The sequence below is a fragment of the Leptosomus discolor genome, chromosome 19, assembly GCF_034619465.1.
Source record: "Leptosomus discolor isolate bLepDis1 chromosome 19, bLepDis1.hap2, whole genome shotgun sequence".
In the NCBI taxonomy this organism is placed as follows: domain Eukaryota; kingdom Metazoa; phylum Chordata; class Aves; order Leptosomiformes; family Leptosomidae; genus Leptosomus; species Leptosomus discolor.
In genome coordinates this window covers 7,442,905-7,456,224 of record NC_141409.1, presented here as the reverse complement: position 1 = coordinate 7,456,224, position 13,320 = coordinate 7,442,905, and the positions used below count along the sequence as shown (strand labels likewise).

The 13,320-nt window shown below is 62.8% G+C and overlaps 2 protein-coding genes across 3 annotated transcripts; both read left to right on the top strand.

Annotated features, from left to right (window-relative positions):
* The first annotated feature begins 701 nt into the window (after positions 1-701).
* On the top strand, positions 702-7,273 carry CDK9 (cyclin dependent kinase 9). Of its 2 annotated transcripts, XM_086475882.1 has the most exons (7): positions 702-815; positions 1,303-1,384; positions 2,242-2,332; positions 4,195-4,361; positions 4,557-4,728; positions 4,810-4,958; positions 6,155-7,273. In XM_086475882.1, exons 1-7 carry the CDS (start codon positions 724-726, stop codon positions 6,518-6,520), a joined length of 1,119 nt encoding a protein of 372 aa, XP_086332008.1. In that variant the 5' UTR covers positions 702-723; the 3' UTR covers positions 6,521-7,273. The 2 variants fall into 2 exon arrangements, with proteins under 2 accessions (XP_086332008.1, XP_086332009.1); XM_086475883.1 differs by lacking the exon at positions 4,810-4,958 and having other exon boundaries at positions 6,155-6,504.
* A 1,044-nt stretch (positions 7,274-8,317) lies between these two features.
* On the top strand, positions 8,318-13,199 carry FPGS (folylpolyglutamate synthase). Its single transcript, XM_086475881.1, has 15 exons — positions 8,318-8,431; positions 9,583-9,711; positions 9,848-9,901; positions 10,025-10,089; positions 10,174-10,288; positions 10,424-10,501; positions 10,781-10,842; positions 10,940-11,042; positions 11,123-11,200; positions 11,263-11,410; positions 11,489-11,587; positions 11,796-11,946; positions 12,058-12,133; positions 12,467-12,530; positions 12,624-13,199. Exons 1-15 carry the CDS (start codon positions 8,318-8,320, stop codon positions 13,046-13,048), a joined length of 1,761 nt encoding a protein of 586 aa, XP_086332007.1. The 3' UTR covers positions 13,049-13,199.
* Positions 13,200-13,320: the final 121 nt, after the last annotated feature.

The following is a 13,320-nucleotide window of genomic DNA, read 5'->3' as shown; positions in this document are numbered from 1 at the left end:
TCTGTTCCTGCGCTGGCCTTGGGTCCCTGCACCGCCCCCCCCCCCCCCCCCCCCCCCCCCACCTTGGGGACCAGTTTCAAACAACCCCAAACCAGACTGTTCGTTCTGCATCCAAACGCAGGCATTGCCAGGGAGGTGGTGTCCCCAGCTGGGCACATGTCTGCCAGCAGGGCAGGAACTCGGGGTCTGCCCAGGCCCTGGTGTCCTCCTGCCCCAGCCATGGGGTCCCCTCACCACAGCCCCCAGGTGCAGCACATAGCCAGGGAGCAGAAATGCTGTTAAATCTGTGGTGGGTTTAAGCACGCAGGGGACATGATGACATGCTCTCGGGCCACCAGCACCAGCGGCTGCTCGGTGCCCCGGGTCGTGTGGAAGGATGTGGGTGACAGCTGGGGGGGGGGGGGGGGGGGGGGGGAGGGGCAAGGGGCTGCTTCCTTGAGGATGCTTGGGCACGGACACGGACACGGGCAGACTCCGGGGCGGCCCACGGCGGGGCGAGAGGCCAGCCGCGGCAGGAGCGGGGTGCTGGCGCCAGCGGCAAGAAGAAGCCCAGCCGAGCCCCCCGAGAGAGTGACAAGGCGGTGACAACATGGCCGCCGCCGGCGGACTACAAGTCCCAGGAGGCCTTGCGGGGCGGTGGCGGGGCGGTGACGCATGGCGGAAGAGGCGGGGCGCGTGACGGAAGGGGCGGGGCGCGGCGCTGTAGCAACGGCGGCGGTCGGCATGGCCAAGCAGTACGACATGGTGGAGTGTCCCTTCTGTGACGAGGTCTCCAAGTACGAGAAGCTCGCCAAGATCGGGCAGGGCACCTTCGGGTGAGCGCCCCGCTGGCCCCAACCCGCCCCACGCCCGGCCCCGGCCCGCTCCGGCCCGCCCCGGCCTACCCCGTCCTCGGGCCTTGCTGCCCAGCCCTGGCCCCGGCCCGCCCGCCCCAGGCCGGAGTGCTCCTTGCTTGGGTGTCCTTTCCCCAGTCACCCCTCTGGCCCCAGGGAACCAGCCTGGCCCCTGAGCCCTCTTTTTGTCGCCCCGAGGCCCGCGCTCTGTCCCAGGCTCTGGCAGAGGAGAGTTTACTCTGGAGACAGTCAAGGCGGGGACCTGCAGCTTTGCCCAAAACGTGCAACTTGGCCCAAAATCCTTGTGGGGAAGTGGGAGCTCTGGGTTGGCCGAGTCGGATGATGGCTCAGCATGGAGCTGTTTGTACGGCGCTCTGGTGTGTCTGGTTTGGTCTTGTTTCTGGTCAGGAGCGCCTGGCTCCTTCCTTTCTTCCCTGTGCTGCTCACGGATTTCTTTCTGGTTTTACAGGGAAGTTTTCAAAGCCAAACATCGTCAGACAGGCAAGAAAGTAGCACTTAAGAAAGTGTTGATGGAAAATGAGAAGGAGGGGGTAAGTGTGGGAGCGTGGCTGGGCTGTGTTTGGGAAGGCCTGGATTGGGGAGTTCGTAGGTGAAAACTAATCTTTGGGACAGCAGAGGTGCATTTTCATTCTGTTCTTTAACAGTATTTACTGCTGTAACGTGCCAGATCTTGTACCTGTAAGGGGGTGGACAGGATCCCAGCCATGTGGCCTTTTGCCTTTCCTACTGGTACTACGGTAACGTTGGGTCTTGTGGTTGCTCTGCCAAGGTGTATGGCCTGTTATCACCTCCTCAGCTGGAAAGGCACATGGCAGGAGTGAGGTGACTGGGCTGGGAGGTGACGCTGCCCACACAATCCTCCTCCTGTGCAAAACCCCGTCACCCCCAGCGCAGGGCTCCACACTGGAGTCGTTTGTGGAAAAAATGAGTGATGTGTAAGGTGCGTGCTCAGGGGGGTGCAGAGATGGGCCAAGCTGGGGAGAGAGTTAACAGCTTAAACAGCCCAGGCAGCAGCCGGGGAGTCTGCTCTGCAGCTCGAGCCAGGCTGTACCCTGCCCTGTTACGAGCGTGCAAGGTGAGGAGAGGAGGGAGGGATGTCTGTGCCCATCTTGGCACCACGCAAACGCCTCTGCCTTGTGGCAGAGTCTCCCTCACCAATAATGGCTTGATGGTGAATACGTTTTGGCAATCCCTGTATTGGTGTTATATTTTAAAGACAATCCCTGTTTTGACAATCCCTGGTGTTATATTTTAAAGCTCTGACTGCCCTTCAGTGACTTGTCGCATTGCTGCTCGAGCTGCTGTGGTCACATCTCTCCTGTCCTCTAGGCAGAGGTGGCCTGGTCTCCTGCACTCCTAATCCCTGTCCTTTCTTTCTCCTTTCCAGTTCCCCATCACAGCCTTGCGAGAGATTAAAATCCTCCAGCTGCTCAAACATGAAAATGTGGTGAACCTCATAGAAATCTGCAGGACCAAAGGTAGCTCGCGGGGGTCTCCCTTGTACTGACTGTCAGCTGTTTTCCAGCCCTCCTTCGCTGCTGAGCAGGCTGATGTTTTGTGCTGGGAGCGGGGTCCTCTGGCTGGGCACAGGCTGCTGATCCTGCCTGTGACGTGGGGTGACGGTACACTGGTCTTGGAAAATGGTTTCTAAAGGACTGTGCTGGTAAAAGCTGTTGTCAGTCCTGCTAGAATATGCCTGTGCCCTGGTGGTGAATGCTGCCTGTGTGGGAAAACTCCCATCTGAGAAGCTTTAAATAAACTAGTGCTGGGGAGAGGCTGAAGCAGAGGGTGCTCAGCAGCTGATCTGGTGGCTGTGCGCTGCTGGTTCCTGTCAGGAGCTGGAGCCGTCCCTCTCAGTTGGCTTGTGGCAGCTCCTGGCAGCTCCGGGCTGATGACACGGCCCCAGCGGGAGGCTGCTCGGCGCCTCTTTTTGTGGGTGAGGGTAACTGCTCATGCTGGGAGGGCTGGGACTCCACACGGGGAGGTGCTGAGCTGCTCTGCCACCTCACGTAGTGTGCCTCCGCTGTGTGACTGGCCTGGCTCTCTTTCCAGTGACGTTGCTTTAAAACATTTGCTCGTTTTTATGTGTCATTCTCTTATCTGGATTTGTACTGGAAAAATACTTTTGAAAGTGACGGCTGATGTTAAATCCTGCCGTTCTCTAGTCAGCCATTTCAGTTAAATAAAAACAAAAGTGGCAGGTGTCTGGTGATGATGTTTTTAAAACAGTCCAGTCACTGAACTGGTAGGAATCTCTGGCCTAGGACCGGGAACTTGAAGTTACTCCAATACTCCACTGTGTGTAGATTAATGTCTAAACAGGTACAAGTAGAGACACTGATGACAAGTTAATTTTTGATGCATCGTGTGATTAAACAAGCTGTGGTGCTTGCGTGTCTGACAGACCTAAGGTAAATATTTTTGTAGACACGTCAATTGTTTGTGTTTGGTTTGAATTCCAGTTTTCACCAACTCTTGACCTCGGTTTCCAGTGAAGTAGAAATGTTGAAATTTGCTGTTCTCAAACTTTAAGCTTTTCTCTTTTCATGCTGGAAAGGTGCAGTAGGGGGCCATATCCATGTCAGGAACTGCAAACCTAGCCTAGCAGGCACCCTCCTGGCTGGCAGAGGAGAGCGTTGTGTTTCTGTGGGGGCTGAGCTTAGCTGTCATTTGCCAGTTGGAGCTGCTGATCAGCAGGTTTTGCTGATTTCAGCTGATGAAAATCAGCCTTTCTTTTTAATAATGTTTTGCATGTATGCTCTAGGAACAAGGTTGAAATCGATTGCTTCATTTGAGGTTTCCTGTTGCTGGCTTTAAATTGTGATTGGAGTTGGAGTTTTAAATCGGCTTGATCGAGATCGGTCTGGTTTTGTAGCTGCTGTTTGAGGTTGCAGAAAACCTCGCTTTCTCATGTTATATTAGACAGATTTTCCTCTAGGTTTTTTTCCTGGGGCTGTCTTTGCAGGTGCCTCCTCTATCGCCGATGCAATCAGTGACAGTGCTTGGCTGGCAGCTGCCGGTGTGTGCACCTACCAGGGAGGAAACCCTGCAGCCCTTACGCACGCAGAACAACACAAAAGGAAGCTTTCAAAGATTTTCATGCCATTTCCTTGCCTGTCTGATGACAGGCCCTACTCCAGTCCTCATCCTAGTTCTTCTGTTGCTAGTTGTGCCATTTTAGTGCCCCTTTACGAAGGACCCTGATGCCGGCAGGGTGTTCCTGTGCCCTGAGGTTTTGTCTAGTGAGCGGTGTATGAGCAGCGGGATGGCTGGAGGTCAGGAGGAGCTGGGATGGGGTTCAGGGTCCCTCGCTGACAGTCCCTCCTTGCCTCTCCTGTAGCCTCTCCTTACAACCGCTGCAAGGGCAGTATCTACCTTGTGTTTGACTTCTGCGAGCACGACCTGGCTGGCCTCCTCAGCAATGCTCACGTCAAGTTCACCCTCTCGGAGATCAAGAAAGTTATGCAGATGCTGTTGAATGGACTTTACTACATCCACAGGAACAAGGTAATGGGCCAGACTCGTGCTGTGCCCTGAGGTCACCCTGCTCTCTGTGGCTTTCCAAGGAGCGGGTGTCTTAGCACAGGCTGGAGGGAAGCCCTTCCTTGTCCTCCACCTCCAGAGCCTGAGCACCCCGCTGGCACCAGGCGCCCGAGGAGGGTACCTTCATGGCTTAACCTTTCGCTGTCTGTCCTTGTACAGATCCTGCATCGAGACATGAAAGCTGCGAACGTCCTGATCACGCGAGACGGGGTCCTGAAGCTTGCAGACTTTGGGCTGGCTCGAGCTTTCAGCCTGGCTAAGAACAGCCAGCCGAACCGCTACACCAACCGGGTGGTGACCCTGTGGTATCGGCCGCCAGAGCTGCTCCTAGGTAGGAGGCGATGGGCTCTGCCGGCTTCTCTGCCCTTCCCGTGCGTCCCCCCCGGGTGACTAACACGGCGTCTCCGTTTAGGGGAGCGGGACTACGGTCCCCCCATTGACCTCTGGGGCGGAGGCTGCATCATGGCAGAGATGTGGACCCGCAGCCCCATCATGCAGGGGAACACAGAGCAGCACCAGCTCACCCTCATCAGCCAGCTCTGTGGATCCATCACGCCGGAGGTGAGGGCGAGAGGGTGGGCAAGCTGCGGAGGGCCGAAGGAGAGAAGCGGTGGTGTGGGCAGGGACTGGGAGCGGGCACTCCTGGGCCTTTTCCGTGCCCTGTGCGCTGGCTGCTGCTTGCTCCCAGCACTGGAGTGTGCCTGCAGCTGGCAGGGCTACTGGGGGAGCTCCTGCGAATGCCGTTTGCCTCCTGGGAGCCGAGTGCACGGTGGGACGCTGCACTTTCGTTGCTGCTCTGTGTGAACTACAGCTGTCGTGTTACTTGTGCTCAGCCTCCTGAGGAGAAGAGGGTGAACGTGGTCTCCCAGACCTCTTTCGGGAGGGGCGAGTCGTGTCCTTGTTTTTGAGCACAGAGGGGATGCTGGCTGCTCCGAGTGTGAAAGAACAGAACGTTACCTGTAGGAATCTGTTCTAGCCTGTGTTTGGGGGTTGTCTCTCAGATAAACACCCTCTGAATTTCTGCTTAAAGAGGAGGGTTTTTTAGTTTGTGTTGAGGCCTGGTCACCTTGAAAAGCCTCTTTAATTCTGGCTTGTGACATCGGCTCAGCCCTAGTGTGAGCGCTCAGCCCTTTCTCAGCTCCTTTAAAACGGCAGCTTGTCCTGCCCTCTTGTGGGGGATCGAGCTGAGGGATCTCCTGGCCAGGGCTGTAATCTAGTGGGGGGTGTTGTGCAGGCAGCTGCAGAGGCCCGATTCCTCTGTTACCCACATTAGTGCATACACCAAAGGCGCTTTCTTTTGTATGTAAATACCTGCCGTGATCTCTCCCTGATCAGGGTGGAGGTAAGTGCTAGTGATTGCAGCAGGCTTTGCTTTCTAAGGATAAAAGGTGCCACTTGCATCCAGGTTGTTATTTAGCAGTAAGTTTTGTTGCTTTACCTTTCTGGATGTTGTAGCTGGCCTGAGCTGTGCTCTCTAGTAGCTCTTGTGGGAGAATCAGAACTCTTCGAGCATCCTTTGTGCAGTTCCCACACCAGGAGGACTCTGTCCTGACTTGTCCACGTGTCTGCAGGCTTTAGTGCACCCTTCAGTGCCTCCTCCGTGCTGTGGGAACAAGGTCTGCCGGCTTGGAGGTTATAAAATAGTATTGTTCTCTGGCAGACCTCGCCCTGGTTTGCCTGAGGGCGTTCGCATCAAAAATGGCTTGTCCTCTCTCTAACTATTTCCTCCCCACTCCCCTTTCCTGCCCCTTTCCCAGGTTTGGCCAAACGTGGACAAATACGAGCTGTACCAGAAGCTGGATCTCCCCAAGGGCCAGAAGCGCAAGGTGAAGGATCGCCTGAAGGCCTACGTCAAAGACCCCTACGCCCTCGACCTCATCGACAAGCTGCTGGTGCTGGATCCAGCCCAGCGGATCGACAGCGACGACGCGCTGAACCACGACTTCTTCTGGTCGGATCCCATGCCCTCAGACCTCAAAAACATGCTGTCCACCCACAACCAGTCCATGTTCGAGTACCTGGCCCCACCGCGCCGGAGGGGTGGGCACATGCCCCAGCAGCCGGCTAACCAAGGCAGGAACCCGGCGGCCACCAACCAGACTGAATTCGACAGGGTGTTTTGAGCGGGGGCTTCCCCGGTGAGGTCCCAGTGGGGCTGCTCCAGTGGTTGCATTAACAGGGGATGTCCTGGCGTGGTCTTTCCATCTGGGAAAGGACTTTCTTCTCTTCGAGGCAAAGTGCCTGCTGGCTTTCACCGAACTCTGCCGTCTCCTCTCATCGTGCAGCAGCTCGGCCACCGCGGAGCTGCGTGACTGGGGAGGTGACACCTGCGAGCCTGGGGTTGTGTCCCTGCAGCTTTGTCACAGAGCCCGTGTACCCCCTGCAGCAGCCTGCGTTGGTTACAGTAATCTTGCGGATCAATCGTTACGGACCTGGTGATGGAGAAAGTGGCTCGGTCAGTGCTGGGGCTCTCAACAAATGGTGCTGTGACTGGCAGGACTGGGAGTAGCTGCCCTGGACCAAACTGGGCCCTGCTGGGAGATGTCTCTGCTCTCTCGGTCGGTGATAACTCCTGCATGGCATATCCTTTGAACACTGAAGCGTTGATGTAGGACGAGGCAGGTGCTTCTGAGTACGGCAGAGGTGTCCTGGGGAAGGCAGAGTCGCTCTAGGCAGCATGACGACCTCTCGCTGGAGTTCAGGCTCTAACCTAGAGAGGGGCTTACTGGGAGAGCCAGAGCGGGGGCTGGCAGAGCTGGGTGCTCCACGCAGCCAGGATTTACAGTGGGAAGCGTTGCTCTCTCTAACCGCGCAGCGTCCACGCTTCCTTCGTTGCCAACGGCCATTGGGAGCCGTGTCGCATGCCCAGCCTGCCGTGTGCCTGCCCCGCGGCGCTGGCTGTGCCGGGAGCTGGGTGGGGAAGGGAGCTGCGAGGGGGGCGAGACTTGCTGCCCACAGGGGTTTCACGATGGCGTGGCGGTGCTGGGCACGCTGCCGGGAGCAGGGGGCGACTCTTGGAAACGCTCCGCTCCTCTGTCCCAGAGCTCTTTGCCCCAGCCTAGAGCAAGACCGCTGCCTTCCCCACCCGCAGCGACCAGCCCGATGCTCCGTGGGGGCACACGCCTTCGGCCAGCGCTCGGGGCCAGCGCTCGGGGCCAGCTCATGCAGAGCGAGCGCTCCCCCACAGCCCCTGCACCAGAGCCGCTCGCCCAACGCTTCGTCTTCCAGCGGCCGTTTTCTCCGCGAGGCCCGGGGATCCCGAGATAAGGTGTGGGACGTGCAGCGGGCGATAACCTTTGGCAGGCGGGGGGTTGTCCGTTAACTAGGCTGATGGCAAAAGCCACGTCAGTAGCGTACGGTCCGAGGGGAGTGAGCGGGAGTGAGCGGGGCCGTTCTTGGGACACAAAGCGAGGATGATAAAGGACACGTACAAGGTAAATCTCTCGGTGCGGGGCTGTGAAACGGTGTCTCGTTTGGGGGGGGACGTGGTTTCTTTGTTAAAAAATGGAGGTGGTTGCCAGCAAGAAGCCAGAGAGATGCCTTCTGCCGGGGGTGAATAAACACGTTCTGTCCCAGACGGCTGGGGTTAACCTCGTGTCGCTCTTTCGCCGAAGCGGAGGAAGGCGCTGGAGTGCCGTGAAGCGGCACCTCTGTCATCCCCGAGGAGGGGCGTTCGCGTTGGGGTTCGGACACCGTAACGCTCCCGCCCCGGTGGCGGCTCGGCGGGAGGAGGGAGGGTTCCCCGCCCGGCCGCCCGCCTGCCTCGCTGCCCCTCGTAAAGATGGCGCCCTCCCGCGACGTGGCGGCGTAGCGCCCGCTTCAAAGATGGCGGCAGGTCGCGGTGGGGCGGGGGAGCGCGTCGGGGCGGTCCCGCCCCAGGCAGCCGCGCGGGCGGGCGGGCGCGCGCGCGGCGCGGCGGGATGGGGTCGCGGGGGCTGCGCGCGCTGCGCGGGGCGCTGCGGGCTGTCGCCGCCGCCGCCGCCGGGCGCCGGTTCAGCACGCGGCCGGCGCGCGCCTCCGCCACGGATTACCAGGTACCGGAGGGGGGGGCGGGGCGGGGCCGCGGGGAGCGGCACCGGGTGCTGCTGCGGAGGGGGGCGGGGCCGTGCGGTGGGGCGCCGGGAGGCTGCGCCCAGCCGGGCTCCGCGCTGGGACCCGGGGCGTCCCGCCGAGCCGGGGGCGGGGGGGTCCCAGGGCCGGGACAGCGAGGTGGCTCCGGTACCGTGCGGGGCGGCCGAGGGGCTGCCCGTCTCCCGCAGCCCCGGGCCGCGCCAGCCGCTGCTCACCGTTTCGCCGTTCTTTCTGCGGGGGACGGCCGGTGCCCGACCGTCCCCACGCAAACCTCCATCCCCCGTGGCAGCACCGGGGTGACCCCGGCCTGGGAGCGGCAGCCGGTGCGACAGCCGCGGTGCGTCCCGGGCCCGCGCAGCTGCCTGGCGTCGTGGCGACAACGGCGGTCCCCAGGCTGAGGGATGGCGCGGAGCCCCCCCGGGAGACGGGAGCTGTCCTGCCCCTGCCCCGCGCTCACCGGAGCCCGAAGCGCCACCGGTACCGACACCGCCGTCTGCCGGGACTGGGTCCCGCTGCTCGGGGGGGGGCGTCCCCGCATTGGGGACATGTGCTTGTCCCATGCCAGGTCCCCGCTGCAGCACGCGGCGGTGCCAGGGTCAGGCCTGCGTCCCTCCGGTGCGAGTTCCGGGGGCTCGGTGGCACCGGTGACCTCTGGCAGCCGCCGTGGCCGCGCAGCCACGTTGCCCGGTGTGCTCGGTGCGGGCGCAGCTGTTGTTCCTTCGTTTGCGCCTCTCGTTAAACCCCGGCGGGGCGGGCAGGCTGGCGCTGGAGCACCGCCCGCGGGTGGCCTTGTCCTGCTGGGGAGGCGGGGGGGCTGGGGGCTGGGTGCTGGGCTGCCCCGTGCCTCTCCCCGTGGGGCCAAGGGGTGCCCGGGGCGGGGCGGGCTCCACCCACGGATAAGTAGCCCGATCCTGCGACCGCGGAGCCGTGGCCATGGCGGAGATGCTGCCGGCGTGGGTGGCCACGGGCAACACCGAGGGGCCCGAGCCTGACGGGGTGGGTTGGGGTGCAGCGGGCATGGGGCGGGCTGGCCCCCGGGGCCGTGGCGGAGGGCGCAGCGCCGAGGCCGTGGTGATGGGCGCCATCCTGACCACCCCCCCGGGGGTCTTTCCAGGATGCCATCCGGACCCTCAACACCCTGCAGACCAACGCCAACTACTTGCAGCAGGTGAAGCGAGAGCGTAGCAATCCCCAGGCCCAGCTGGAAGCCATGCGGGGTTTTTTGGAGAGGAGTGGGCTGAAGGTGAGGGGGGGGGGTGGGGGGTGGGGGGGGTGGGGGTGTCCCCATCCCCGTTCCCCACCACCATCCCAGCAGCGGTGTCGCCGCCCTCGGTGCTCGCTGCCGCGGGGGGTCTCACGGGGTGGTTGACCTCTGGCAGGTCGAGGACCTGGATCGGCTGAACATCATCCACGTCACGGGGACGAAGGGCAAGGTGAGGCGGGGGGGCGGTGCCGTGGGGGCTTTGGGAGGGCGAGGGGGGGAGCCGCCGGTGTCTCTGGCTCCGTTTGTCCCTGCCCCGGCGGGGGTGGGGGATTAACGCTGCCATCTTCCCCAGGGCTCGGCGTGTGCCTTCACCGAGTGCATCCTCCGCAGCTACGGGCTGAAGACAGGCTTTTACAGGTGGGCAGGGGGGGTTGGAAGGGTTTGGGGGGGGCTGGTGGTGCTGTGCCTGACTGTGTCCCCCCCCGTCTCTGCTCCCCCTAGCTCCCCTCACCTGGTGCAGGTGCGCGAGCGGATCCGCATCAATGGGCAGCCCATCAGCAAGGAGCTCTTCAGCAAGTACTTCTGGCTCGTCTACAACCGCCTGGAGGAGACCAAGGTGGGGGCAAGTGGGGCTTGTAGGGGGTGCTCCCTCCCTCAGGGACACCCCCCCGCCCCCTCCCCCGGGGCTGTGTGCCCCAGTGCTGGTTGGGGATGCCCTGTGCTGTCCCCTTACGCCTGCTCTGCCTGGCAGGACCCGGCGTGTGCAAGCATGCCGGCGTACTTCCGCTTCCTCACCATTATGGCTTTCCACGTCTTCCTGCAGGAGAAGGTAGGTGGTGGTGGCCTCCAGCTTGTGATGGGGACGTCAGGTTGGTGGGGACCTCAGGGAGGGGTTTACATGGGGTGCAGCCCCCACTTGGGGCAGAACTTGCATTGGTCAGGCTGACATGGCTGCAACCAAGTGGATGGTCCCCCCACAAGTGGGGCACGTGTTCGGACGGGTTTGGAGGGGCGGTGGCAGGGACCCGGCCCCACCCGCAACCCCAAATCCATGGGGACACATGCTGCTGGTGTCCCTGTGATGGATCCAGCATCCCCGTGTCCCCAGGTGGACCTGGCGGTGGTGGAGGTTGGCATTGGCGGCGCCTATGACTGCACCAACATCGTCAGGTAGGAGCTGGTGGGGCTGGGCCTGTCCCCTGGGGCTGCCAGGGCCTGGTGTCCCTGCGGCAGGGGGATGGCAGGGACACTGCCACACTGTCCCCAGGGCGCCGGTGGTGTGTGGAGTCTCTTCTCTGGGCATCGACCACACCAGCATCCTGGGGGACACCATGGAGAAGATCGCCTGGCAGAAAGGAGGCATTTTTAAGGTAGGGAGACGCAGTCTTCCCCCCTCTCGCGGTTTTGGAGGGTGCTCCCCCGTGGCACTGAGCACCCCTGTCCTTCGCAGCCCGGTGTGCCAGCGTTCACCGTGGCGCAGCCAGAGCGGCCGCTGGAGGTGCTGAGGGACCGAGCCCAGGAGCGGGAGGTGAGTGGGGTGGGTGGGGGCTACCCCATGGTGGGGGGAAGCTCAGCCTCTTCTCCCTGCAGTGTCCCCTCTACCTCTGCCCGGACCTGGATGCCTTTGAGGGGGGTTACCCCGCGCTGAAGCTGGGGCTGGCGGGTGCCCACCAGCGCTCCAACGCCGCCCTGGCCTTGCAGCTGGCACGGACCTGGCTGCAGCGCCGTGGCTGCCAGGGTAAGGCAAGGGGATAGGGATGGGGGTCGGACCCCGCCATGGCCCCCGGGGTCTCAGCAGGGCGCCTGTCCCCCCCAGGTCTCGGGGAGCTGAAGGAGGTGCCGCTCAGTGCTGAGCTGGCAGGGAGGCCCGTGCCGCTGGCGCCCGCCTTCCAACCCACCGATGCCATGATCCAAGGTGCAGTATGGCCGTGCCGGGATCCACCCCCCCCCCAGCCTTGTTGCAGGGTTTGGGGTGTGGGGGGCCATGCTGGGCCTCCGGCCAGTGCTGCCTGTGCTGGAGGGCACAGCCTGGCTGCCTGCCCTGCCTTCGATCCCCACGGGGGGTCCCGGTGCTGGAGGGGGGGTGTTGGGGTCCCAGCCATGCCCTGTGTCCCCTCTGCCAGGCCTGCGGGACACGGAGTGGCTGGGCCGGACTCAGGTGCTGCCCCACGGCCCCGTGACGTGGTACCTGGACGGGGCCCACACCACCAGCAGCATCCAGGCCTGCGTCCGCTGGTTCCACCAGGCCGCCCTCAACCAGGACAAGCCCCACGAGTAAGGAGGGGACACGAGGTGATGGGAGGGGGGCACACACACACGGTGGGGCGCGGTGGTGGTGCTGGGGGTCCCTGTGGGGCACGGGCCACCCGCCCTTTCTCCCCGCAGCGGCTCCGAGGTGCGCGTGCTGCTCTTCAACGCCACGGGGGACCGGGACACGGCTGCGCTGCTCAAGCTGCTGCTGGTGAGGGGTTTTGGGGGGGTGCAGGAGGGTTGTCACAGCACCCAGACGCTGGGGTTCTCTGCCTGTGCTGGGACCTGCTTTGCTGTGGGTGCTGGGAGCTGCGAGGTGGAGCTGAATCCCTGTGCCGTCTGTCTGTCCACCCTCCTGTCTCTGGTTGTATCCCACCTCGGTGCACCCACCTCCCCTGCCAAAGGGGTCTCGCAGCCCTGGGTGCCAGGGGGGATGACTCGTATCACCCCCTCCCTGGATGGTGTGGGACTGGTCCCAGTGGAAATCCTGTGGGTGGGTCCTGAGGGGTCCCACAGCGCTGACCCCCCGCCCTGCTCCCCACAGCCCTGCCACTTCGACTACGCTGTCTTCTGCCCCAACTTCATGGAGGTGTCGGTCAGCAATCTGGGTGAGTGCCAGGGAACCGGGGTCTCCCCCAGCCCTCCCCATACCTGACCCCTTCTCGGCCCTGACTTAATCCCTGACCCCCATCCCTTCCCAGACCAACAAAACTTCAACGTGACGCAGGAGAACGCCCTGACTCGCTGCCTGGAGAACCAGCAGACATGGACCCGGCTGCTGGAGGAGAAGGGGGGACAGGACCCCTGGCTCCCGGCCCCCATGCAGGTGGGGGGGCTGCTGCAGCCGGCCCCTGCCCGAGGCACTCTGCTCCTGGTCCCCCCAGCCCCACGACCCCTCAATTCCTCAGCCCTTGTCTTCCCCTGCCTGGCCCAGGCGCTGCGGTGGGTGGCACAGGGCCGGGACCCCTGGCTGGCGGCGCCCACCATGGGGGCTCACCCCCACCCCGCTGCCAGCAGCGGGGCCGTGCTGCTGCAAGAGGCAGCCGCCATCCGTGTCCTTGTCACCGGCAGCCTGCACTTGGTGGGAGGGGTCCTCCGGCTGCTTGACCCCGCGCTCTCCCAGTAACTGGGGGGGATGGGATGATGTGGCTTTGCACCTCTGTTTACTTGAAGCGCCGATTCTGCCCCCGATGATGCTTGGAGGCGGCCAGGGAGGGGGGGACACACACGTGGGACCCCCAATCCCATCCCGGCTCGGCCCTTTTCACCCCAGTGCCTTTCGCCTGTGCCCCCCTGGGACACTGGCCATGGGGGGGGGGGGGGATGCTCCTGACCCCCAACCCACTTTGGTAAGACTGACTCGGGGGCAGAGGGGTGGTCCCCAGGCTCTGGGGGGCT

What these genes read in the sequence shown, in the direction of transcription:
- CDK9 (XM_086475882.1), top strand. Translation starts at nt 724, where the DNA reads ATGGCCAAGCAGTACGACATGGTGGAGTGTCCCTTCTGTGACGAGGTC. An exon ending in GCCGCCAGAGCTGCTCCTAG is followed by an intron (nt 4,729 to 4,809) that starts GTAGGAGGCGAT and finishes GTCTCCGTTTAG; the next exon opens with GGGAGCGGGACTACGGTCCC. An exon ending in GTGGATCCATCACGCCGGAG is followed by an intron (nt 4,959 to 6,154) that starts GTGAGGGCGAGA and finishes CCCCTTTCCCAG; the next exon opens with GTTTGGCCAAACGTGGACAA.
- FPGS (XM_086475881.1), top strand. Translation starts at nt 8,318, where the DNA reads ATGGGGTCGCGGGGGCTGCGCGCGCTGCGCGGGGCGCTGCGGGCTGTC. An exon ending in AGAAAGGAGGCATTTTTAAG is followed by an intron (nt 11,043 to 11,122) that starts GTAGGGAGACGC and finishes TGTCCTTCGCAG; the next exon opens with CCCGGTGTGCCAGCGTTCAC. An exon ending in CACCGATGCCATGATCCAAG is followed by an intron (nt 11,588 to 11,795) that starts GTGCAGTATGGC and finishes CCCCTCTGCCAG; the next exon opens with GCCTGCGGGACACGGAGTGG.